We start from the raw sequence: 26608 nt of genomic DNA on the forward strand, positions 1-26608 counted from the left end.
AGGGCCCGTTTCTCAAAATCTTGTAACTTGTAATGCAAGCAAATGTCACTTTTTGACAGCTTTTGTTAGAAAGGGACTTCCACTTGTACCTATTATAAGTTACAAGCTTTTGAGAAACGGGCCTCAGGTGTCCTCTCATAAGGCATTTCGCTTGCACTTATTTTTCCGCCTTGGATGCCTGGTGAGTGATGATACGACAGACGTACAGTCAAGTGTAAAAGTAAGGGTGCACACATCATAATCAAAAATATATCGCATAGCTCTTTTATGTCAGCGAATTAAGAACTATGGGACATATTTTTGAACAACTTTATATAGGTATGCACCCATATTTTTACACTTGACTGTACCAAGATGAGATGAAAACTATATGAAATTGTTGAAATAGAATCGGCCATCTGATCCTGCAAATTAGAAATAATATTTAAGATTTTCTCCCCATTTCAAATTATTAAATTTAGTAGGTACCTATGTTATATTCAATGCAATTATAATATAGTCTTCCTTTGTGCAATTAACACATCAATCGCTTCCTATACAAAGTGATAACATTCTCTCAATTCACGGTTACTAACCCGAACAAGTTTTGGAAATTAACAATACCAATACCATGTAGGTACGAAGTTGGCCCTTAAAATACCACTGCCACCGAGCATACCCACTTTACCGTAAGTGAGTTCAAATGTGAAGTGTCGCTCGCGTCTAACAGTTAGCGTGCAAGGTGCGTCTCACTAAGTGACTGTGTTGTTTACACAAACGCATTGGTGGTATTCTGTGATCTACGTTCGACGCTATGTATGGTGCAAACCAACATAACTAGATCCTTTAAGCTTTATTACCACTCAAGTCGAATGAATGTCAGTGGAAGCGGATTCTTACTATGCGAACGAATGGTATTAATAAAAGCAGTTAGTGGATAGTCACAGCGTCGATCACAAGTGGACAGATGAGATGAATAACCACAGTTCGCTAACTGTGGCCATTCATACTGTAGGTACAGTAAATGTATACTTGAATCATTTGAGCAATTTCTTCGTTAGTGTTGGCATGTAGGCAAGTGCGATATCCGAAAGTACTTTAAAGATGAGCAGGTTTGAAATAGATGCTCCAATCAACTTTTATTTTTAGACAAAATAAGAGGGAAGGGCACTTTTAAACTATTTTGAAAAGAAATAAGATTTCGTCTTAAAATAATATAATCCGAAGCAGGAAGTAGCTACAGAGCAAAATAGCGTGCAATAGTGATTAGCAACCTTCAGCAAATCTGGGTAGGTACTAAGCAACTGCTCAGTATCCAGTTAAATGCGTGTCAAAAACATTGTCCGCGTAACCTTCCTTTGACAAAGTATGGTATTTCGGTAAGTATAAAAAAATATCTGACCGTATTGTCCGTTGTTTTTCTAGTTATGTTGAACAGACCTTTCCTGGCTACTCTGCGATTTCTCACTCGGTCTTTCTAACGCCTGATAGTAGTGGTTCCAAGGTTCCAGCAGTCCAAACCCGACGTCCGCCCTTCCCAACCACACATGGCCGTTCGGATCTGTCAGCGCCATATATTTCACAGGACAGTTCTCAACAAATTCCGTGTTCAACACCGTGCCATCGGGATACGTGTATTTGCCTCTACCGTTGTAGGTCCAGTCTTTGATTGATCCCTCGTATTTAGAGCCGTCAGCGTAAGTTATGGTTACATCGTCGCCAACGAGGCGGTCGCCTTCCCAGTTGCCGGTGTATACAACGCCTTCTGCCGTGGTGTAGACGCCGGGACCTAAAAAATCGAGCGTAGTCACATAATAGGCGAGTAAATTCATGAATTACCGCCAAAGATCAGGTAAAAATAGTAACGACTAATGAGGTAGTGGGTAGTGGTATCAGAGCTTTGACCGCATATTCGCACAAGCACTACATTAATTGCCAACTCTCAAGTGGACTCCAAGTCAAGGAAGCAGTGTGGCTCTGTTATGCCTCATGGAGATAATTTATAATTAAAGTGAAGTCGTTCCCAAGGACCATACGATTAAACAAAATATAGGTAAGTACCTATTAGGCACCAACTTATTAGAACCGTATCGTTGTAAATTCCTTATAAGACGAGCCTTGGGATAAGGAATTTACACGTATTGACACGTAATTTTTTTACTATGACAAAGTTTTATACATAATCCGTCATTTCCGTGGGCCGAACGTACAATGGATAAGTACCTACCGTACAATTAGAGCGTGAACGTTTCGGAATGATGGCACGGACCATTAACTCTGGATAAGAGACAAATCCGGAGTTACTTTTACGAGCTCTTATTTTACTAGTATTAGCAGTTGTAAAATGAACCTTATTGAGTTATAAATACGATGTTGGTTCGGAAAAGTACTGTAACCCTGTTAGAAGTTATTTGTTATTAATTTGTTGACGTTTCAGTACCTACCTACCTAATTCCTGTTTCTAAAAGGTTACCAAGTACCTATATATTCTTTTTCACCACACCAGCTCGGAAAGGCTTACTTTGCACTTCAAAAACTGATAGCAAAGTTGCATTTTATTCACATTGATGATTTTTGAAGTTTTTGTTTTCTTATGTTTGCTGGTAGAACTGACTTTTTAACCGACTTCAATTCCATAGAAGGAGGAGGTTCTGTATTCGGTTGTGGCTATTTTTTTTTTTTTTTTCTATGTACGTTCACCGATTACTCCGACATCCGTAGTCCGATTTGAGTAATTCTTTTTTTGTTTGAAAGGAGCTACCTCCGAGTTGGTCCCATTTTAATTTGGTTCTGTTCTGATGATGGGATCCATGAGGAATTGAGGGAACTCCTCAATTTTTAAAGGCACATGCATGGTGTTTTGGGCGTTTTCTTAAGCAACTCGAGCATTTTCTCCCGAAAACCACTAATTTGATGAAGTAGACCTGATGATGATGATTATTTTGATGATAATGATGATGATTTCTTTAAATGTAAGTATGTTCACCGATTACTCCGGCACCTGTGATCCGATTTGAGTAATTCTTTTTTTGTTTGGATGAAGTTACCTCCAAGGTGTTTCCGTATTATTTTTGGTTCTGGTCTGATGATGGAATCCATGAGGAATTGAGGGAACTCCTCAATTTTTAAAGGCACGTGTTAAGTGATTTCGGGGTTTTCTAAAGTAACTCGAGCATTTGCTTCCGAAAACCACCAATTTGATGTACTGCAACCGTAGCCTTACCACGAGTTTGACATTGACATATTCGCTAACGTCTTATGCATCTAAATGTAACTTTTTATGCATCTCGCTCACACTAAGGTTAGTACGAGCGAGATGCATAGGAAGTAAGTTACACACATGCTAGCAAATATATCAATGTCAAACTCGTGGTAAGCTGGTAAGGCTACTGATCGGGGGTTAGGGTTAGGAGTTAAGGGGTCAGAGATTAACGGGTCGGGGAATGGCGGTTGAAGGGTTGCTGGTTCAGGATCGAGGGGTTCCTGGATCAGGGGTTGATGTGCTGTGAGGTTGAGTGATCGGGGGGCTGAGGGATTGGGTCAGTGGCGGGGCGGGCGGATGGATTTAGTTGACAGGAATTATAATTTCCCAGACGGACTCGAGAAAATTCCTGGTTCAGGGTCGAGGGGTTCCTGGATCAGGGGTTGATGCGCTGTGAGGTTGAGTGATCGGGGCGTTGAGGGATTGGGCCAGTGGGGGGCGGAGGATGGATTTAGTGTAGTAGTGACAGGAATTATAATTTCCCAGACGGACTCGAGAAAATTCCTGATTACATACATATTTATTAAAGTAATAGGTACACGAATTTAGTGTTAAACATGATCTTGTTTTTCATTCATGCGTCGCGCTCTTAACAATGCGTTAAAACTAAAAATGGAAAAATAAAAACTTTTTACAAAAAAAAGCAAACCGACTTCAAAAAGGATGAAATAAAATATTATCCTTTTTGAAGTCTATGCGTTACCAACTGATATGTTTGAAGTCGGTGCCAAGCCAAGTAGTAACAATACCAGTCAAAATAATCAGCTTTATGGCTATAAATCCCATTAGAACTGCACTAATAACTATTACAAATGTGTAAGTAATTTTGTCTGCCTCTTTGTCGCCTTTTCAAGGCTAAACAACTGAACCGCTTTAGGTGAAATTTGGCAAGAAGGTAAATTTCTTAAATTGTTTTATATTTTGAAATGTAGTCCTCTGGATAAGGGACGGGAAATTACTCAGTCCCAATCTCACACTTGCGTGCTATAGACTGTTCGAGCATTAGTAAGAAATGCTCTTTAAAAAATACGACGAAAAAAAATGCATTGGATTTCCACTAATGTGCCGACAAACATACATGGTACAGACTGCGCCAAGAAGGTTTGATCGTGTGTTCTGAGGTGTGTTCTTAAGCCTCCTCCACACTCGTGCGCCAATCGCGGCGCAAAGCCGCGAACGCGAGTGTGGAGTCCTGAACGCAGACCTGCGAAATCGACTCCACACTCGCGTTCGCGGCTTCGCCCGCGATTCACGCGCATAGTCTGGAGGGGGCTTTAGATACAATCGACGTCAAAGATATATTTACACTTTTGCACCTTACTCCTTTGTAATAAGGCGAAAAGTGTAAACATATTTTTAACGTCGACTGTACCTACAGAAAGTACGTTCATTGTCGTCGTGTAAGGCAATCCAACGTAGGTACATCCTTATCGAATCGCACCAAAATCATGGTATGCTTCAAAATTTGGCTTGGCACCGACTTCAAACATATCAGTTGGTAACGCATAGACTTCAAAAAGGATAATATTTTATTTCATCCTTTTTGAAGTCGGTTTGCTTTTTTTTGTAAAAAGTTTTTATTAACCGACTTCAATTTCATAGAAGGAGGAGGTTCTGTATTCGGTTGTGGCTATCTTTTTTTTTTTTCTATGTACGTTCACCGATTACTCCGACATCCGTAGTCCGATTTGAGTAATTCTTTTTTTGTTTGAAAGGAGCTACCTCCGAGTTGGTCCCATTTTAATTTGGTTCTGTTCTGATGATGGGATCCATGAGAAATTGAGGGAACTCCTCAATTTTAAAAGGCACATGCATGGTGTTTTGGGCGTTTTCTTAAGCAACTCGAGCATTTTCTCCCGAAAACCACCAATTTGATGAAGTAGACCTGATGATGATGATTATTTTGATGATAATGATGATGATTTCTTTAAATGTAAGTATGTTAAGCGATTACTCCGGCACCTGTGATCCGATTTGAGTAATTCTTTTTTTGTTTGGAAGAAGTTACCTCTAAGGTGTTTCCGTATTATTTTTGGTTCTGGTCTGATGATGGAATCCATGAGGAATTGAGGGAACTCCTCAATTTTTAAAGGCACGTGTTAAGTAATTTCGGGGTTTTCTAAAGTAACTCGAGCATTTGCTTCCGAAAACCACCAATTTGATGTACTGCAACTGTAGCCTTACCACGAGTTTGACATTGACATATTCGCTAACGTCTTATGCATCTAAATGTAACTTTTTATGCATCTCGCTCACATTAAGGTTAGTACAAGCGAGATGCATAGGAAGTAAGTTACACACATGCTAGCGAATATATCAATGTCAAACTCGTGGTAAGCTGGTAAGGCTACTGATCGGGGGTTAGGATAGTTAAGGGGTCAGGGATTAAGGGGTCGGGGAATGGCGGTTGAAGGGTTGCTAGTTCAGGATCGAGGGATTCCTGGATCAGGGGTTGATGTGCTGTGAGGTTGAGTGATCGGGGGGCTGAGGGATTGGGTCAGTGGCGGGGCGGGCGGATGGATTTAGTTGACAGGAATTATAATTTCCCAGACGGACTCGAGAAAATTCCTGATTTCTATTTACTAAAGTTATTACTTTAGTAAATAGAAATCAGGAATTTTCTACTACTAAATTAGTGTTAAACATGATCTTGTTTTTCATTCATGCGTCGCGCTCTTAACAATGCGTTAAAACTAAAAATGGAAAAATAAAAACTTTTTACAAAAAAAAGCAAACCGACTTCAAAAAGGATGAAATAAAATATTATCCTTTTTGAAGTCTATGCGTTACCAACTGATATGTTTGAAGTCGGTGCCAAGCCAAGTAGTAACAATACCAGACAAAAATAATCAGCTTTATGGCTATAAATCCCATTAGAACTGTACTAATAACTATTATAAATGTGTAAAGAATTCTGTCTGCCTCTTTGTCGCCTTTTCATGGCTAAATAACTGAACCGCCTTAGGTGAAATTTGGCAAGAAGGTAAATTCCTTGAATTTTTTTGTATTTTCAAATGTAGTCCTCTGGATAAGGGACGGGAAATAACTCAGTCCCAATCCCACACTTGCGTGCTATAGACTGTACGAGCATTAGTAAGAAATGCTCTTTAAAAAATACGACGGCAAAAAAATGCATTTATATTTACACTAATGTGCCGACAAACATGGTACAGACTGCGCCAAGAAGGTTTGATCGTGTGTTCTGAGGTGTGTTCTTAGGTCCAGTCGACGTCAATGATATGTTTACACTTTTGCACCTTACTCCTTTGTAATAAGGCGAAAAGTGTAAACATATTTTTAACGTCGACTGTACCTACAGAAAGTACGTTCATTGTCGTCGTGTAAGGCAATCCAACGTAGGTAAATCCTTATCGAATTGCACCAAAGTCATGGTATGCTTAAAAATTGGCTTGGCACCGACTTCAAACATATCAGTTGGTAACGCATAGACTTCAAAAAGGATAATATTTTATTTCATCCTTTTTGAAGTCGGTTTGCTTTTTTTTGTAAAAAGTTTTTATAAATGATGATTTTGGAGGATAAATATTTAATAACATTCATTTGGATTTGATTTGGTTTGATTTTGTTTGATATTTTACATTTAATATTTGCTTCGGGTTGGTGTGGTGAAAAATGTTGTTTCACTCGGGGGCAAATTTTGTTTAACCCTCGTGCTTTGAAACCCTCGCAACGCTCAAAATTAAATTTTTCGAACCACTCGCTACGCTCGTGGTTCAATTTTAAAAACACACTTATTTAGGTACCTACCTCGTCGTTTTGGACGCCCTGTTGATGTCACAAGGCGATTTCCTTTGTTGGGTTCAATGAGCCGTTAGCAGGTTCCTACTAACTTATAATATTTAAGTACTTATGTCACCTCACATCACCATTCCTCGCCTTGCAAGAGTCCTTGTACGAAAAGCGTTTGGCCAAAGACCAGATTTTCTTTGCTGGTTTCCGTTGGCTCAGTCTACTTAACCTGTAATTTTATTAACCGTCTTAGTTCCTTACCCACCGTTTATCTTCAAGAACCTGTTCTTCTTCCACGCCACGAAGGAGCCTTCGTAGGAGTCCCCAGTTTTGTGCACGAAGGCCCCCTCGTCGAAAACCACTGCGATTTCTTTCACTAGCTTCTTTTGGCTCTACTTACCGTGCATCTTCAGAAACCTGTCCTTCTTCCTCGCCTCGAAGGAGCCTTCGTAGGAGTCCCCAGTTTTGTGCACGAAGGCCCCCTCGTCGAACACCACTGCGATTTCTTTCACTAGCTTCTTTTGTTCCTAGGGCTCTACTTACCGTGCATCTTCAAGTACCTGTTCTTCTTCCTCGCCACGAAGGAGCCTTCGTAGGAGTCCTCAGTTTCGTGCTTGAAAGTCCCCTCGTCGAACACCACTGCGATTTCTTTCACTGGCTTCTTTTGTTCCTAGGGCTCTACTTACCGTGCATCTTCAAGAACCTGTTCTTCTTCCTCGCCACGAAGGAGCCTTCGTAGGTGTCCCCGGTTTCGTGCACGAAAGTCCCCTCGTCGAACACCACTGCGATTTCTTTCACTGGCTTCTTTTGTTCCTGGGGCTCTACTTACCGTGCATATTTAAGAACCTGTTCTTCTTCCTCGCCACGAAGGAGCCTTCGTAGGTGTCCCCGGTTTTGTGTACGAAAGTCCCCTCGTCGAACACCACTGCGATTTTTTTTTTGACTGGCTTCTTTTGTTCCTAGGGCTCTACTTACCGTGCATCTTCAAGAACATGTTCTTCTTCCTCGCCACGAAGGAGCCTTCGTAGGTGTCCCCGGTTTCGTGCACGAAAGTCCCCTCGTCGAACACCACTGGGGCTTCTTTCACTGGCCTCTTTTGGCTCTACTTACCGTGCATCTTCAGGAACCTGTCCTTCTTCCTCGCCTCGAAAGCGCCTTCGTAGGTGTCCCCGGTTTCGTGCACGAAAGTCCCCTCGTCGAACACCACTGGGGTTTCTTTCACCACTACCTTCTTTTGTTCATCGGGCTCTACTTCGTCAGTCATGTTTACTGCTCCAGGGAAAAATAATATTTAATTAGGTACAGTACAGTCAAGTGTAAAAATATGGATGCACAAATCGTCTCAAAAATATATCCCATAGCTCTTATGTCAGCGATTTAGGAACTATTATGCTATGGGACATATTTTTGAGTAAGTAAGTATACACCCATATTTTTATACAGTATGTATGAGAACGAAAGGCAAAGAAAGAGGCCCATTAATGTTTAGGTCATACTGAGCCACTTTTACTATGGGACCAACCCCGAAAACACGGAAAACAATTGGATGTTTCATGCATTTTGCTGGTCTGATGTTGAAATTTCCTACGGGAGTCAATTTTTTTCCCGCGTTTTCGGCGTTGGTCCCATAGTAAAAGTTGCTCAGTATGACCTGCGGGCGCAGCATGGTTCCCTTTTTATCGCCTGTCACCTGTCACTAAGTCCGTCACTTTCGCACTCACGTACTTGTTAGAGCATGACAGACATGGTGACAAGCGATAAAAATGCGACCGTGCTGCGCCCGCTGAACATTAACACTTTCGCAACCGGGCAAAAAACGGCGCACTACCCCAGAAACCGGTCGTCTATATCTGCGTACAAAACAACCCGCTGGGCGGGTTGTCCGGCATCTGAGTAAAGTTTACGAGTGCCCGAGAGTCGGGTACGCGGTGTCGAATGTGTTAATGGGTCTCTTTGTTTTCCTTTCGTTCTGATACATACTGTATTGTAGGTATAGAACAGGGAAAAACTATCAAAGTATATATAAATTTTACACAAAATTGGCCTATTTACTTACAAAATCCGTTATCTATCAGGTTATCACGTTCACGTCACCGTTTATACAAACGTGCTCGTCGCGATAATGGCGTGACAACCTTGTGACGTGCCCGTCACAGCGCCGTCAAGCGTTTATGTCTCGTTGTTCACGCCATAACGTGGCCGTGACCGGATTATAAACTAATGAGGTTGTAATACGCTTCTAGGGAGGGCCCAACCAAATAAATGTTTTGTGCTGTTTCGTTTTATTTGTTGTCACACGCGATGTTGCAGTAGCTTTATTGCAAAAGTTCAAAGTTTTTTGGCAATTTTAAATGCTATGGAATGGTTTATGAAGTGATCGAAACTACGGACATACACACAAACAACATCACAATTTCATGTTCTTCTTTAAAATCTCTTTTGTTTAGAGACTTGGATCTACCGAGTAATTATTGGGTAAATATTTAGAGAAATTCATTTTTTAGAGTCTTAGGGTGGTATTCCACCTTTCCAATATCTTTGTCCAATGTGTATTGCTCCTCACATTTTGCCTTAATGAGAGAGTGAGACGCACTGACATTGGGCAAAAAATTGGACGGGTGGAATACCACCCTTACCGATAAATATCGACATAATACAATAGGGTTTACGGTTGAAAGTCAAATACATGAGAAATGTCTGCCCTTATACTTGAGCCGGGTTAAATAAAACAATCCACTTTATTTATAAATAAAATATATTTACTAACATTCATAAAATCATCTATCGGCATCAAAACTCGACGCATGGTAACAAAACGATATCTTGCGGCGAGTCACAACGCACGCCCAATAATACAAAGACCCAATCTGTTACAAAATCAATCATAAATGAATATAAATAAGGTTCACAATTAAAAACAGCCTATCGGAATCAATATTGTAGAAAATCTGCGTCACAAATTCGATCGTATCTAATTAAGATATAAGGTTGAAATTTGAAAAAACTACGAATTGGCCTTTATGTTACTACGCGTGCGGCATTTGTTCAATATGTACACCAGCTACTCTGCCAAGCTCACTTCAGTCCCCAAACTGGCATTGGTAGTAATAAATAAAGATCTGTACTCCAAAATACATTCGAATTGTACGCATTCCAAATTTCTTGAAATAATACCTATAAAAAATCTCGGAGCAGTTTCTCTTACTATTGAATTGTACGTAATCATTCCTTCATTTACACTAAATAAATAAGCCCTTAAATAACGCACATCCTTCGATGTTGTGTGCTTATATGTATACAAAAATGTATTCAACTATATCAATACAAAAATGTGTAGGTTCAACGCTGTAACACAGCCTCAATTCTATTCAATAATGAATATAAAATTAATATGAATATAACGACGGTAACGAAGGATATGATGAGGTTACTAGTTCTAACCCGCGATTTATACAATGGACCGCCTGATAAAAGCTCGAAAAAACACTGATTAAATAACAAAAACAATATGAACAAAATAAAAAACAATGATAACTCTTATATATGTACAATCTCAAGCGAGCTAAGGACATTACATGCCCACGAAAATCAATAAATGCTAATGCATAAACATTCACATGACAGTATTTTTTGCAAATCAAAGTCGTGCATGTGCTCATTGGATAGGACTATCGGGGCGTAGGGTAAACGTAACACTTATTGGCATAAGCTACCGCCCAAAGGTCTATAAGTACTTTAACTCCAACGAAATTTAATCATCAGAACGGTTGCATGTACCTCGCTATCGATTTAAAAGCAAACTGTTCCCTGTCGATCAAATTTCACTGGTTCAGTGCAGAGCTTATCCTCCTAAGGCCCAGGGTCCTACATATAGTATTTCTTCAGTTCGATGAAATTGAAATCATATTCAATTGGAACAGAGTTGAATTTCTTTTGTATCGTTAAATTTTGTAACAAATAAAAATCAATTCTATTCCCTGCACTATAGGTTCAATTTTCAGTGGCAAATTTTGGGCTTTTCATTTGAATGGCTGGGCCTTAGGAGGTTATCGGTCCAGCGGACAAATGGGGCGTGTAGAGGGTGTTCACAGGATGATGTTGGCAGGGTCCTCCATGTTCTGTTTGAAGACCTTCATCCATTCGGCTCCGACCGCGCCGTCGATCACCCTGTGGTCGGCGGACGCCGTGAACGACACGAATTTGGCTAATCGGAATCTGAAACAACAATTTTTATGAGTATCAGCAAGGCCTTTATCATTAGCGTAGCTTGAATAGCGTGATGAAGCTAAAAAAATTGACTGGAGCTATTTTAGACAATCTTATCAATTAGTTGTATCGTAGTTTGAGAAACTTAGTGCCGAGAATACTCGTAGGTACTTACTAAGTAGTTACAACGAAAGCAACATGTCATCTAATCAAATCTAAATTAGAGGAAAAACTAGGCCTTGTTGAGATTGGTCCAGTTTCCTCACAATGTTTTCATTCGCCGAAAGGAGACGACTTACGATGTTTTTTTTAGTCTGGTTTTGTATAAAATTATTGTTGTATTGGCAGGCGTAGCTCACTCCGTGATTTCGTCGCGTCGCTACAAGTATGCGGCCATATGCGGCCCACGCCAATTTTGGGGTCTAGCAGTAGTAGTACTAGTAGTTGCCGCGCACCGCTACGGAACGGACGCCTGCTTGCGCTTGTACCCGTACAAAACGGTCTCTAACAAAACGTATCGTTATAGATGCGTTTTGTTAGAGACCTTATGTACAGTCACCTGCAATAATATGTTACACAACGAAGGCCGCAAAAATATCTGACACGATCTTATTTGTAGAGCCATAAGAGCGTGTCACATATTTTTGCGGCCTTCGAAGAGTAACATATTATTGCAGGTGACTGTACCTAGTACTATGTATTATTTATTCCGTGGTATTGGGCAGATTGGGTGGTAAATTAGGTCCGGGATATAAAATGTAATTGATTAGACACGCACCCTTTCTCGGCCTTCTCGTCAGGAATAACCAACTCCTGAACGCCTCCGCACGCCAGGATCAGCGACTGCGGCGGGTTGATGATCGCGTTGAACATTGTGATGCCTGAAACAAACAGGTAATTCATCAAACAAATATAGTACACTCACCATCAGATATATCGGAGCTGCCGAGATACTCAAAAATATCAGAACACGCCCACTAACGTCTTGAAAATAGAGGCGTGTTCAGATATTTGTGAGCACCGTGGCTGCTCCGATATATCTGGTGGCAACTGTACGTATTTATCATACAACACGGGGAAATCAAAATGTTAAATAAAGTTTAATACGGCTACGACTTTCCTCCGTATTCACAGTGTTATACAAATGTAGTCGATTGATATCTGTTCTTTTCCACCATCAATGCAAAGCCGCCCCCTTTCCTTTGTCGCCCGAAAAATTTTACTCACCATACATTCCAAGGTTGGAGACAGTCACAGTGCCTCCTTGGTACTCTTGGGGCTGCAGTTTGCCGTCCTTAGCTTTCTGTGCGAGCTCCTTCATAGTTTTAGAGATGTCGATGACATCGCGCGAGTCCGAGTTGAAGATAATGCTATGTGGTATAAAGACCAAGTTGCATTTACTCACCATACATTCCAAGATTAGAGACAGTCACAGTGCCGCCTTGGTACTCCTGGGGCTGCAGTTTGCCGTCCTTAGCCTTCTGTGCGAGCTCCTTCATAGTTTTAGAGATGTCGATGACATCGCGCGAGTCCAAGTTGAAGATAATGCTATGTGGTATAAAGACCAAGTTGCATTTACTCACCATACATGCCAAGATTAGAGACAGTCACAGTGCCGCCTTGGTACTCCTGGGGCTGCAGTTTGCCGTCCTTAGCCTTCTGTGCGAGCTCCTTCATAGTTTTAGAGATGTCGATGACATCGCGCGAGTCCGAGTTGAAGATAATGCTATGTGGTATAAAGACCAAGTTGCATTTACTCACCATACATTCCAAGATTAGAGACAGTCACAGTGCCGCCTTGGTACTCCTGGGGCTGCAGTTTGCCGTCCTTAGCCTTCTGTGCGAGCTCCTTCGTGGTATTGGAGATGTCGATGACACCTCGGGAATCGGAGTTGAAGATGCTATGTGGTATAAGATCAAGTTGTATTTACTCACCATACATGCCAAGATTAGAGACAGTCACAGTGCCTCCTTGGTACTCCTGCGGCTGCAGCTTGCCTTCCTTGGCCTTCTGTGCGAGCTCCTTCATGTTTTTCGAGATATCGATGACACCGCGCGAGTCGGAGTTGAAGATAATGGGCGTGATTAGGCCGGTGGGCGTGGCTACGGCTACGCTTACGTCTACGTTCGAGAATCTGAAATTGATTAATGATTTTCATTAAAAGGTCTGTTATTAACTGAAATAAAATAATTTATTTTGTTCAAATACTTCATAGGTCTGTTATTGTCATTATCACTACCCCTTATAAAACAAAGTCCCCCGCCGCGTCTCTCTGTTTATGTGTATGTATGTTCGCGATAAACTCAAAAACGAACGGACGGATTGAACGGATTTTCATGCGGTTTTCACCTATCAATAGAGTGATTCTTGAGGAAGGTTTAGGTGTATAATTTGTTAAGGTTTTGTGTAACTCGTGCGAAGCCGGGGCGGGTCGCAGACATAATCATAGTGTACGTACAGAAATACACATTACTTATCACAATTCTAAGTCTCTTCCCAAACATGATCTTCAATACTTTTGTCGGAGTTTTAGACGATATTGTCGATATTAATTTACATTGCATTACAGACAAGTCAATACACCGAGAAATTAAACATTGCAAAATACACAGTATGCAAACACATGAAATATATCTATGATTTTGACTCGAGTATCTAAAGAAAGAGCATGAAAACGTACTGTCTGATAGAGGTCTCCATCCAGTGCGAGTTGACGGTTGGGACGCGCTTGCACGCCGCCGCCACGGCTTTGATGATGAAGTCGTTCACGGACACCTGAAAATAAAAACATAAAACGTTGGTTAGCGAATTAACACTAAATTCTACGTACTAGTGTATTGCCAATAGCCGGGTCCACACAGGCGAGCAAATGCGCGAGGCAATTTCCTTGCCGCCTCCGTCGAGGCACGTCTACATTGGCCATTTTGTGCGCGAGGAAATTGCCTCGCCCGTATGCTCGCTCTGTGTGGACTCGGCTATTGAATCGATATAGCATATCGTTTTCCTTTTACCGCACAGTGGAATAATCCACAAAGGTAGTTGCAGAGTGGACAAACGTAGGTCACTTGCAAACAAGAATTGCAGAAGGCAAAATTTACCTTAACACCGGGGCTTTCTTTAGCTAATCTGGCATTGATCCTCTCTCGCATTTCCAATGTCTTCTCAATATTAACCGTAGCAACCAGCTGATAATGCGGTATCTGCTGTTTCGCGGCGCTCAGTCTCTTGGCAATGGTTTCCCTCATGCCAGAAAGAGCAGAAGAGATCAACGAAGGCACAAGTCACACAAAGATAGGTAAGCGCAAACAAACACACAAACTCACCTTAACACCGGGGCTCTCTTTAGCTAATCTGGCATTGATCCTCTCTCGCATTTCCAATGTCTTCTCAATATTAACCGTAGCAACCAGCTGATAATGCGGTATCTGCTGTTTCGCGGCGCTCAATCTCTTGGCAATGGTTTCCCTCATGCCGGACAGCGGTATATCGACGAAGGTGGCTCCGGGCGTGGGCACGGCGAAGGAGACGGGCGCGGCGGCGGCGGCGGAGAGGTCGCCGCTCTTCAGGGAGCCGTAGAGGCCGGAGCCCGTGCCTGGGGTGAGAGGACGAATGTAGTCGAAAAATATAGCCGATCAAACAAGTTTGTCAGTAGAAACAGGCGCAGATTTTCTATGGGACGATAACTCTTTTTTCTCTCTTTTCTACTGACGGAAATGGTTTAACAGAGCATATCTGCACTATACAGGCGGGTCATTCCACGGAGTTCCGTAAAGTCAAGATTTCATTGCGTCGTGTAAATATAGTAAAAACCTACAACAGTGGCACAAAATGTAAATGTACTGTTTAATCAATCACTCTGTAAATAATTAGTTTTAATGTATGTAAGTTTCTCATAATAAATTTTATTCAGTTACCTATGAAAATTCGTATGTGGAATAAATATCCATGAACCTGATTTAGATGTGAGTATAATTATACAAAACTAGAAATAAAAAATAACACTTATGTAGATATACATTAGAACTTAAATTAACATTATATATAAAAGGAACACGTAATAAAATTGTGACTTAAGTTTCTTTTGCCGTGGAAAGACCTAGAATCCAGACGCTCATAATTATTTGAAAATGCACTATCAAAGTACGCCCAGATTTGGCCAGACATGTTTCAAAGCTGTTTTTAATACTTAATAAATAAGACTAGACAGGTACTACAGTCAACCAATATACTAAATACGGGTATTGTAACTCTAATGACAACAAACTCGAATAGAAAATACATACGTCAGTATTAACGCTGCAATACTGACCTACAAACTTTACGAGCAAAGTTACACAAAAAACGTAATCAAAGCCACCAATCAAACCATGATAAGAAAAACTAGAAGTACTAAAGTTCCAGGCATAAAATAGCACGCTATATTTATGCGAACTAAATAAAAAAAATACAGAATAGAAATAAAAAATAACCAGGGAGGAATCCTATGCAGACACTTCTCTGACATTAACTAAAACAAAGAAAAAAGAATAAGTGTATAGCAGACATCCGTTCACCTTACAAATAGAGAAGATAAGCCATTCAGAAGATCTAAATACAACTGTGTACATACATCTGATCTCGCAAAAGGAACACAATGATTGATTTGTAAACATATAAATTATTTGATCAATAGAAGTTCGCCTTTATACTGTTATCTAATACCTTTAAAGCAATTCTTGTATACATATTTATTTATATATATTATAATTCGGGGATCTCGGAAACGGTTCTAACGATTTCGGTGAAATTTGCTATATGGGGGTTTTCGAGGGCGATAAATCGATCTAGCTATGTCTTATCTTTGAGAAAACGCGCATTTTTGCCTACAATGCGACTTAATCGCGTGTAAACTTGAAAATTAGCTCCAACATTTCGAAATAAGCGACTTTGCCAAGTGGTCAAGGAGAATCACATACATATACTATTTACAATCACGTTTTTAGGGTTCCGTACCCAAAGGGTAAAACGGGACCCTATTACTAAGACTCCGCTGTCCGTCCGTCCGTTCGTCTGTCCGTCCGTCCGTCCGTCCGTCCGTCTGTCATCAGCCTGTATCTCACGAACCGTGATAGCTAGACAGTAGAAATTTTCACAGATGATGCATTTCTGTTGCCGCTATAACAACAAATACTAAAAAGTACGGAACCCTCGGTGGGCGAGACCGACTCGCACTTGTCCGGTTTTTTAAAAGTGATTTTAATTTTATTTATTAGTTCTCATCATTACATATTTAATCACATCAGCATAAATATCAAGATAAGATAAGAATAGCCTTTATTGACCAAAAAATAAAATTTCAGTACATATTACATTTAAATAAATTCACATTTCATTTATATTAATTAGTTTTAATATTTTTCCTTATTAATTTTAATAAATAATTTTAATGTCATTGCTTTTTAATATTTCAGTCTGCCTTCTTGGCATAGGCCTCCTCCAGCTCTCTCCATAGCTCTCTATTCTGTGCTGTCCCAATCCAATTTACTCCCGCATGCTTCTTTTTGTCATCCGACCACCTCATTATTCGTCTCCCTTCTCTCCTCTCAAGGGAGAGAAGGCCATAAATATCAAGAGAATTAAACAATACACATTGCACAGAAATTCATCAAATCAATTAAATCCGATTTAGGTTGTCCTTGTCATCTAAGCGAGTTGTGTCGCAGAATCAAAACAGTTTAGCAAAACCAATAAAAAAAACTTTTAGTATTTACGAAATCAATCATTCAGTCCCCGTATCTATCCAAGCCTCACTTGCACTCATAATAAGCCCCTGCAGCATCCTCTCACCTCCCAGGCGGATGTTCCTAATCTCGGCCAGTCTCCGGGCCATGGGGCTCGCGTACACCCTACCTCCGGGCGCGGCGGCGGCGGCGGCGGCGGCCGCGGGGGCTGCGGGGGCTGCGGGCGCCGCGGGGGCAACTGCGGGGGCCGGCGCGCCGGGCGCGGCCGGGGCCGCAGCTGCCGGGGCTGGAATAAAAACCTTATTTTTAATACGGTAAAGTTGAAATTACAATGTGCTCTGTACAGACATCATCAGGTATGTAGGAGCAGTCAAATTTTTGAAACGTTTCTCTTGTCGAAGCGGAGTACATGTTATCTCATAGGTATGTAAGTATCTGATGACAACTGCACGATTGAAGGTAGTGTAGACCAGGGATGTTACGGAGCTCCGGTTCCGTTTCCGTTAAGGCGGAACTTCCGTTTGGTATTACACATCCGTTTCTGTTTCGGTTCCGTTATGTTTGAAACGGAAGTTATAACGGATGTCAATGCTTCGCGCGGCGGCGGCGTACATCAAAAACAAACAGGTTCATACCAGTCATTCGCTCATCGCCCTGCTTGTGCTACGCTAATTTGTTGTTTGTTTGTATACTTTGTTTTATTCGTGTTATTAAAATTAAAATCGTATGTGTACTGTTGTGTACTGACTACTGACTGTGTGTAGTGTGTGTGGTGAATGTTAGTGTGTAAAAAAACGCACAATGAAGCCGAAATCAAGTTCGATTTGGAACTATTTTGATGAAGTTAGTGGGGACACGGCTAAGTGTAAACTTTGTCTGAAGGTTTATTCTAGAATTAAAGGGGAAAACAATTACATCGTTAAAAAGTCAGGCTCCGATTCTGGTTCCGGTTCCGTTTCCGTTTTCGGTTCCGCGTCCGTTTTCGGTTCCGTTAAACTAAATTGAAAACATCTGTTTCCGTTTTCGGTTCCGATAAAACCACATCCGTTACATCCCTGGTGTAGACATTTCATAAAAAGCAAGTTTCAAAGAAGATTAAAACGAAATACATAAAATAAGTTTTTGGCAAAATTTTCATTTTTGGTACAAGCTTTTATCGTTGACTATACTTTTTTTACGACGTACAACTAATACTCATCGAGACAATTCTAAAAACCCCTAACACAATTAGGTTGCGTTGTTTCATCACAGAGTTCCTATGGCCACCTCCTGTCTCCATCATCAGATCACCTTGATGGTACCATAATATTGCATTGTCATCCGATTTATACATGCATGCAAAATTTCAGCTCAATGGGAAACCGGGAAGTGGATCAAATTTAACTTGCAAGATTTGATTACAGACAGACAGACAACGGTCAGATGAAACTAAATAAAAGCTTGTAATAGAAGTATGTAGTAGATGAAACATCAATGAAATAATAATTTGACTGGAAAAGTAAGTCTGACCATTTTAAGACAATTCTTTTGAGTAATTCTGTTGAGTAGTTTTAGGACATTAAATAAAAGAAATAAATTGAAAAGTAAATGAATATGTAATGAAGAAATGTAAAGCATTTGGTCTATTAACAATCAAAACTTAGTCTTACTAATAAATTCCTGCATAAAACCAAACTCGTATCTCAACTTCGATTCCGTATCGAGATACAAACAGCAACAAACATCACTGACCATTTCTAAACCTTATTTCGTTGCAATAAAGTTCACAAATGGTCAGGTCATTGTGTCAACGATTGTAAAGCGTTACTAAAGATCCGTCCACATCTAGCAATCGCGTCGAAATTCGTCCGGTATAGAATGCTCACCTTTAGAGCCTTTTCACATCGTCCAATGCGATATAGAATGTCGGATAACCTGCCTAAAGACAGCTGCTAGAGAGTACACAAACACTTTCGTGTGGTCGTATATCGGATCAGATAATGAGAAACCACTCCAGAGTAGAAAGAGATTGACGATTAAGTTTTGCTTGTAATTCGACCGAATATAGATAATATGCAGCAGTAGTTTTAGTTATGTTTAATGGGTAACCTTTTTCGGCTGGGCGCTTCGCAGGGGCTCCAGTGGCTGTGGATGAATTAAATGAGTTAGATCACACCATGCAATGTCATATGAAATTCCTGAAAACTTTTAATACCATGTTCAAACCAATCTAGTATAGTTATTACTGTTATTAGTCACTAAAGTAAGTATTTTAACATGCATTATCATAAAATTAAGGTATATGTATAGAAAATCTATTTTTTTTTTCTTAAATAGAAATAAAAAACCGGTCAAGTGCGAGTCGAACTCGCGCAAGAAGGGTTCCGTACCATTACGCAAAAAACGGCAAAAAAAAATCACGTTTGTTGTATTGGGCCCCACTTAAATATTTATTATATTCTGTTTTTAGTATTTGTTGTTATAGTGGCAACAGAAATACATCATCTGTGAAAATTTCAACTGCCTAGCTATCACGGTTCATGAGATATAGCCTGGTGACAGAGAGACGGACAGACAGACAGACGGACAGCGGAGTCTTAGTAATAGGGTCCCGGTTTTACCCTTTGGATACGGAACCCTAAAAATATTGTCTCCACAAATTAGACACCTGAATTAGATGATGCATGACGCTGTCCTGCGTCATAGGTTTACTGAGTTGACAAACATTGGAGCTTGAAAATCTATTTACCGCATAATGTATGGGGCACGCCGTGCCATCTACTTTAGCTGCCGAAACGGCGGTTGGAATATTTTGCTCTACTGTATGCGTATTAGTCTTTCTGCCTATGCTAATATTTCTGTAGCTTATTATGTTTGTTGGAAAAAGCAAATGTCGATTTTTCGACAGAACTCTTTAAAGCGAAACCTGTTAGTTCAATCAGTGAGGTTAATGTCTGTGTAAAAATATAATAAAATGGGTTTTAATACCTTTAGCCTCGGGCCTAGGGCATGCTCCCGGGAATTCCCGGTTCTCGAATTCCCGGGAATTCCCGGGAATTTTATAGTGTCAAAAGAACCGGTACTGAAGACCCGGTACCGGTACTTCCCGGTTCTCATCCTATGACTATTTATTCCCATTTCAATAGTAGTAATGTTTTAATACTTTAGCTCGGGACATTAAATACCATTTAATAATGGTGCTATTTCATAATAGCCCCCCCATCGAGACCCAAATAACCCGACAAACTAACCTGGTAAAGTAGGCATTTCAATATTTCCAATCGATATTACGGATAACGGTGAATTGTAAAATTTCACCTAATTTATCTATTTCAATTTTATCTGAAACATTGCTCAGTACTTTTATGCCGGTTACATAGACGGACTATGTTATTAGCAATTTATCCGTTATCGGGTCGAAATTTTAATTTCTGTATGCCGTGCCGTCATAGTGCTGAGTGCATCGACTACGCTACGACCGTGTGGCTCGGCCCAGGCGGAGGCAGTGTGCCGGTTAATTTAGTAAAATAGGTTGTGGAACGCCAATTAAAACGTTTTTTTTTTTTATAAAATAAGTCAGTTATTAATAGTTATGCAATTATTTATATGAAAATAAGTCTATCATGAAGATTGTACGCTAACACAAACAATTTCTTAAAAATAATCATATGATGCCTTGAGAACCGGGAAGAACCGGGAATCCCGGTTCCGGCCATGCCCAGAACCGGGAAATGAAATTCTTGGAACCGGGACCGGTACTGCATGCCCTACTCGGGCCGCACATCATACAACATTAAGGACTGTATCGTTTATTATGAATACAACTTTACTTAGCAAAGCGAAACATCTGGGCATAGTCTAATCATTTCTTTTAGTTGGAAAAAAAGTTTTGGATCTGTGCTTGGTGGCCTTTTAGAGAATATGGCATGTTACTTACGACAACCCCGACTTTGGTATACAATATAATCATCATGGAGCGTTTCTATCGACCTGTTCTAGCCATGGTTCAACGGCATGAATGTCCGTTAGGCTTTGGATTTCGGTAGATTCTTTTAGCTGTTTCCCTCATTTCGCTAGCGTCAGAAATTGACGGGAATCCAAAATGTTGCATAAAATGTCGTTTTCATGTAAAGATAAAAATTCACCACATTTATTCTGTGGATATTCAATTGGGCAATCATGAAAAGGACACTTAGATGGCATATTTTGGCAGCATATTAACCTTTTGTTTCTTTAAATCGTACCAAGGAATCGGTGAAATAGTCTCAAATTAAGCTCGATAGGCTTGTCCAAATTACATTTGCTAGACGGTATTAAAATCATCATAAAGTCCCTAAAATAAAATAAATGTAAAACCTTCTTATATCAGATATGGCTTAAAAATACCCCCAGATTATACTTTAAGAATATAGTAATACAAAATAATACACACGTCAACAGTTAGACCAGGTTTTATCTGTATTTATAATAAACGATACAGTCCCTATAGCTAAGGAAATTTGAATCTAGTTGTATTTTTAATTGGGCTGAATTTAATTTGTGCGATTTTTTTTTTCGAAATGCTACTTTGTTTGTTTCAATGACGGTTGAGATTTCATTGAAACAGAGTGTACATCATAATATACAGTAAGCTGCAGAGATAACTGAACCCCCTGCATACAAACTTGTTTGAAGGAGGGGGTGAATGTCAGAAATAGTGGAATATTGTCAAAGCAAATTATGTAGTCAGCACATTTACTGCCATCTTTCGACACAAACTATTAACACTTTTAGAACGCCATTTGACTTTGATCCTTATTTTTTCACTGATATGTGTTAAATGTCAAAAAGTATCGCCATCTACTCGAGAGTAGGCCAAAGGTATGGCGCCATCGCTCAGAAAGATGGAAGATGGCAGTAAATGTACTGACTACATAATTTACTTTGACAATAATCCTCTAGTCTAAATTCTCTTTGCCCAAATTTACTCGTAAGCAGTATCTTACAGTCATCCTTAAAGTCCTTGAAGGCAGCAACGTCAGCCTGGTTCTCCACAATGATGCAGAGCAGTTTGCCGACGGCCACGCCCTTGGTGCCGGCTGGGATCAGGATCTTGGCCAGGTAGCCTTCTTCAGGGGTCTCAAAGCCCATGGTTGCCTTGTCTGTTTCGATTTCGCAGAGCAAGTCGCCTGGGGACAAGGTGATTGTAAATTATATTGTACACATAGAGTTGAAGTGTGTACAATTGGAAACGAATCAAAGGTTTGTGCGTTTCCAATCCACGTTAGGCTAGCTTGGAAACTATTAAGCGTTTTGCTTAAGTTGCTACGATTCTAATATAACCCAGACCGCGCCGCTCGGCACCGAACGATTCGAGCAAATATATAGACTTGAAGTTGTCTTGGACAGTGGTGGGCAAAGTACGGCCCGCGGGCCAAGTGCGGCCCGCGAAAGGATTTATCTGGCCCGCCGCCGGTCATTTAAAGAAATGTATAATATGGCCAGCAATATAATAAAAATATATTTTTGCTGTAAATCTGGCCCTCCTCTGAAATTCCTTCAAGTTTTGGCCCCTCATGAAGAAAGTTTGCCCACCACTGGTCTTGGATGACAGTGGCGGCGGCCGGCGGTAACGGCCGCACCATTCGCAACCTGCCGCTGGCCGCACCATCGGTTGCGTTGCGTCTATGCAGCGCGTGACCTTACGCAAATTACGAAAACTATACACTGCATTTGATACACAATAATTATGTAATCCAATTACTCAGGAGTTGTTTAAATTACCTTCACTGAGCTTATCTCCCTCCTTCTTCTCCCAGCTAACGATGGAGCCGCTCTCCATGGTAGGCGACAGTGCAGGGAGGTTCACCTTTGAGTGTGAGGGCAGGTCGGAATAGTGCCTTAGCTGAGGTGTCCATTGTGGGGCAGCGAGCACTCGCTTGACGTGTGATGCTGAGAGTAATCTGTAATGTTTATAAATATTTTTATCATAAATATACTACATTAATTTAACATTATCAATTTCGTAAAAATGCCAAGCTAGTACAAACATCAGAAAGATGTTTTCTTTCTATCTACCCCGCTCTTCTCTGCGACAGTAAATCGCACGCGAGATAGACTTCCCGTCTTTTTATGACTGTATTAATAAGAAACACAAGTAGTCTATCTGGCGCATGAGATACTGTCGCTGCATTCTCGTGCTAAGCAGGCAGAAGATCATTAATACAATTTTTATACAGATTACAACCCCTACTTAATAACACATAACAGCCTAGTTTTGCAGATGTAAGAAATTATGATACTGAGGAACTACTGAATTTGTGTTATCTCCATTATCATTAATATCATTATGCTAACAAACCTTCATCTAATTAAGCATCTGGGATACTACTAAGAATTTTAAGAATTGTTTTTTGGTCTTATGATAATTTACACAACAATATTATTAAATTATTTTTTTTATTTCTAATTTAATTGTTTGATGTTATTGAATTTAATTTAACCTTGTAAGTTCTGAATTTAGATTCCCAGCATTGTCAAGAATAACATTCTGTGACTGCAAAGAAAAGCCTTAGATAGCTTAATCTGCTTTTAATAAAGATTAAAAAATAAAGGGTATGTGTTAGGGCAGATGCACTCATAAGTCATATGATAAAGTTAATTTTAAAATTCATGTTACTTACTAGAGAGGTCATTACTAAAGAAGTTTAATTTTATAAATAAACATACTTGCAACTTATCAATGTCAGGGCAATGACAAATTAAGCTTCTTATCAGACAGGAGGAAATCAGATTTGATATGAGTTAGCAGTCTACATGTCTAGGCTAGTAAAAATATATAATTTGAATGTGCTACCAGTGCCTTTATACACATTCTTAGTAACCTAACATCTGACACAGCACAAATGGTGTATAGATTGGCCTGTTATACTTAATAAATAGATTCAAATTATTTTTAAATATTCACTTATAATTACTGAAGCTATAAGAAGTGGACTTGATAGGGCCCATATGTACAATAGTATAAAGGTCCTGTTAAATAATAAATTAAAAAAAAAATGTGCCACCATACCACACTATTAAATAATATTAAGTTAACTTTAGTTAGTCTTATATTGCACTTGTGTCCTGGAGAAGGATTATAAATGAATTTTTGTAAATAATATGTAAATATTATCAATGTTTAACTCAGTACATAACTTTAGTTACAATAACTTTGCTGTTAGAACAATTTCCTAATATATCAGTAGCAAATACGGCATCCTATGAAACTGATTTGCAAGGTGCATTCCTATTCTGAGACAACAAGAAGATTCTAAGAACCAATTTCTTTGTAAAATGTTTATTGTGTCTCACATTTTGCTTTAATGAAAGAGTGAGACGCACTGACGTTGGACAGGTGGACTACCACCCTAAAGTGGAACTACTAAGAAATAGTTAAGAGAAACATACAAATTTATGGTGGCTGATGTGGGGTTACAAGAATTTACAAATTACATTCCCTACATTTTTCAAAACACCAATGTTTACACGTGGACTGTTGAAGCTTGACGGGTGCTGATCATGATCACGTCTGATGACAGTGATGACAATTCGCAAGGTGAAGACCATTGACGTTTCGGTTATGCAATTACCGCTAACTTAACCTACTGGAACTTACGCAAATACGAAATAACGTAACTTATCAAAACAAAAACTTTAACTTAGTAACTAGGAACAAGGAAGTATACTAATTGTTTAGTCTTTTTATAAACAATTACAGCAAAACTCACTTGCTAGGGTGCTTTCGACGGGCCAACTCGGTGCTTACACATCTCGTGATGTTGCTCCTGACCACTTTATTTAAGCTATTGTTTAGTAACTGGTTTCGTAATACAATCGTTCGCAACATGTTTGATTCTGGATGAAGCTAAATCTATGCCGTCCTGATGATCTGGACGGTTTTATGTTTAACCGTAGGATCGACCTTTTCCGATTTGTAGGTCGTTGAAATCACAGATAAAGTAGGGTTAGAGAAATGTCATTGTGTCAATGTCACCGTGACATTATGTACTCATAGACAAAGTTCACGCGGTTATTGCACATGGAGCATGTAGTTTGCTCCTGTTGAGGTCCTTGCGCAAGACTGCGCAACTTATAAAATAATAAAATAACAACGATAAAAAGTAAACTAGCGGGCTCAGCACGGTTCCATTTTTATCGACTATCACTATGCGCGTCCCTTTCGCACTTACATACTTGTTAGAACGTGACAGGCATGGTGACAAGGGATAAAAACGCGACCGTGCTAAGCCGCTAGTTCAGCATATCTTCCTCTGCTGTTGCGTTTAGCTTTCAGCTCACGACGTTTGCGCAAGTACAACGCGTCTTTATTTTGTTCCAGTTACATGTGCCGTGTGTGTTATTACCCAGATGCTAAAAACTTGGAATCCAAAACAGTTTGATTTTTTTATTTACCATAAACAATATTCTGTCTTTTCTTTTCTCTTCTGTCAACTGTTGTGTTAGACAGGTTATCAAAAATGGTGAGAAATTAAACTCGTAAATATTACTGCAATCTTGGTGTAAATTCCGAGTTCAATTAACTAAAACAAGTGGTGACACAGTGTTCTAAATCATGTTAAGGCTATTTCATCAGTTCCGCTCAGGTTTTGAACTTTGTGATGGTGTCAAGTGAAATCGTTTGTTAAACCGCTCTCCTCGATGTTTTCAGGCCAAACGCACGAAAAAGGTTGGAATCACTGGCAAATATGGCACACGTTATGGTGCCTCCCTTCGTAAGATGGTCAAGAAGATGGAAGTGACACAGCACGCTAAATACACTTGCTCCTTCTGTGGAAAGGTTAGTTTTGGTTTTTGGTTATAATTTGTATTTGTTATCCTAACTAGAACACTTACTATTCATATAAAGTTTAAAGCTGAGTTTAAATTCAATACTGCAATTGATTATTTACTATTTCAATACGCCGGTAAACTGAAGAGTTGTTTAAATTGTGATATATTTACCTCATTACAGTTTAACTCCTAAATTACAAGTCAATCTTTGATTGTATGAACGTATCCACATCCAAGTGAATCCAACTAACAACCTTTCTTTCATTTTTCAACAGAATGATGCAAATGTTGAGAATTGACATGCATGATTTCATACACTTCTATTGTTAACTAGTACTTTTTCCACTTTCCAGGATGCCATGAAGCGTTCCTGCGTTGGTATCTGGTCCTGCAAGCGCTGCAAGAGGACCGTAGCTGGAGGTGCTTGGGTGTTCTCCACTACTGCCGCCTCCTCCTGCAGATCTGCTGTGCGAAGATTGCGCGAAGTCAAGTAAACAGATACTAGCATAAGCCAATAAAAAAAAATCTAAATTCACTCTTTCATTTCATTTAAACTCCTTAGCCATTGTTAGTACCCAGTAGATTTGTAAGACCAAAGGTTTTTAAGCTATCATTTTGTGTTTGATGACAATGTATAGTAATTGTCTGACTTTGGTTAGCTTTCAACTAATCAATTAGCTTTTTCCATCACCTGATATAATAAAATCTTGAAAATACACAAAGTGCTCAGTCCCATTAAAAAAAATTGAGGAGTTTACACTGTATTTGAATGGGTTTAAGTACTAGATTTTTAACACAGTGGTGGCTTTAAAAAGTTACCTATATGTGTAAAATCCATAGAAAAGAAGCTCAGTTGGCAGCAATTTTCATAGCCCAGACTGTGTTATTTTAAATGTC

The 26608-nt window shown here is 39.8% G+C and overlaps 3 protein-coding genes across 3 annotated transcripts; 1 reads left to right on the forward strand and 2 right to left on the reverse strand.

Moving 5' to 3' along the window:
- Positions 1 to 1178: 1178 nt before the first annotated feature.
- On the reverse strand, positions 1179 to 8255 carry LOC134797270 (MORN repeat-containing protein 4-like). The gene is made up of 2 exons (XM_063769496.1): positions 8102 to 8255; positions 1179 to 1768 (listed from the first exon to the last, which is right to left on the reverse strand). Exons 1-2 carry the CDS (start codon positions 8253 to 8255, stop codon positions 1401 to 1403), a joined length of 522 nt encoding a protein of 173 aa, XP_063625566.1. The 3' UTR covers positions 1179 to 1400.
- A 1473-nt stretch (positions 8256 to 9728) lies between these two features.
- Positions 9729 to 24888, reverse strand: LOC134797656 (dihydrolipoyllysine-residue acetyltransferase component of pyruvate dehydrogenase complex, mitochondrial). Its single transcript, XM_063769997.1, has 10 exons — positions 24649 to 24888; positions 22661 to 22839; positions 21883 to 22065; positions 19007 to 19042; positions 17025 to 17204; positions 14522 to 14790; positions 13879 to 13973; positions 13133 to 13332; positions 11976 to 12078; positions 9729 to 11206 (listed from the first exon to the last, which is right to left on the reverse strand). Exons 1-10 carry the CDS (start codon positions 24765 to 24767, stop codon positions 11077 to 11079), a joined length of 1494 nt encoding a protein of 497 aa, XP_063626067.1. The 5' UTR covers positions 24768 to 24888; the 3' UTR covers positions 9729 to 11076.
- A 384-nt stretch (positions 24889 to 25272) lies between these two features.
- On the forward strand, positions 25273 to 26246 carry LOC134797271 (large ribosomal subunit protein eL43). The gene is made up of 3 exons (XM_063769497.1): positions 25273 to 25401; positions 25590 to 25718; positions 26065 to 26246. Exons 1-3 carry the CDS (start codon positions 25399 to 25401, stop codon positions 26203 to 26205), a joined length of 273 nt encoding a protein of 90 aa, XP_063625567.1. The 5' UTR covers positions 25273 to 25398; the 3' UTR covers positions 26206 to 26246.
- The last annotated feature ends 362 nt before the right edge of the window (positions 26247 to 26608 follow it).

This window comes from Cydia splendana, chromosome 15 (genome assembly GCF_910591565.1).
Source record: "Cydia splendana chromosome 15, ilCydSple1.2, whole genome shotgun sequence".
Taxonomy (NCBI): Eukaryota; Metazoa; Arthropoda; class Insecta; order Lepidoptera; family Tortricidae; genus Cydia; species Cydia splendana.

Excerpts from the sequence above, each read along its gene's own strand:
- LOC134797270 (XM_063769496.1), bottom strand. The coding sequence starts at position 8,255 with ATGACTGACGAAGTAGAGCCCGATGAACAAAAGAAGGTAGTGGTGAAA. Across the intron at positions 1,769-8,101 it reads CAGGTTCCTGAAGATGCACG|GTCCCGGCGTCTACACCACG; the intron begins GTAAGTAGAGCC and ends TCGATTTTTTAG.
- LOC134797656 (XM_063769997.1), bottom strand. The coding sequence starts at position 24,767 with ATGTTGCGAACGATTGTATTACGAAACCAGTTACTAAACAATAGCTTA. Across the intron at positions 22,066-22,660 it reads GGGAGATAAGCTCAGTGAAG|GCGACTTGCTCTGCGAAATC; the intron begins GTAATTTAAACA and ends CCTTGTCCCCAG. Across the intron at positions 11,207-11,975 it reads GACGAGAAGGCCGAGAAAGG|ATTCCGATTAGCCAAATTCG; the intron begins GTGCGTGTCTAA and ends TTGTTGTTTCAG.
- LOC134797271 (XM_063769497.1), top strand. Across the intron at positions 25,719-26,064 it reads CTTGCTCCTTCTGTGGAAAG|GATGCCATGAAGCGTTCCTG; the intron begins GTTAGTTTTGGT and ends TCCACTTTCCAG.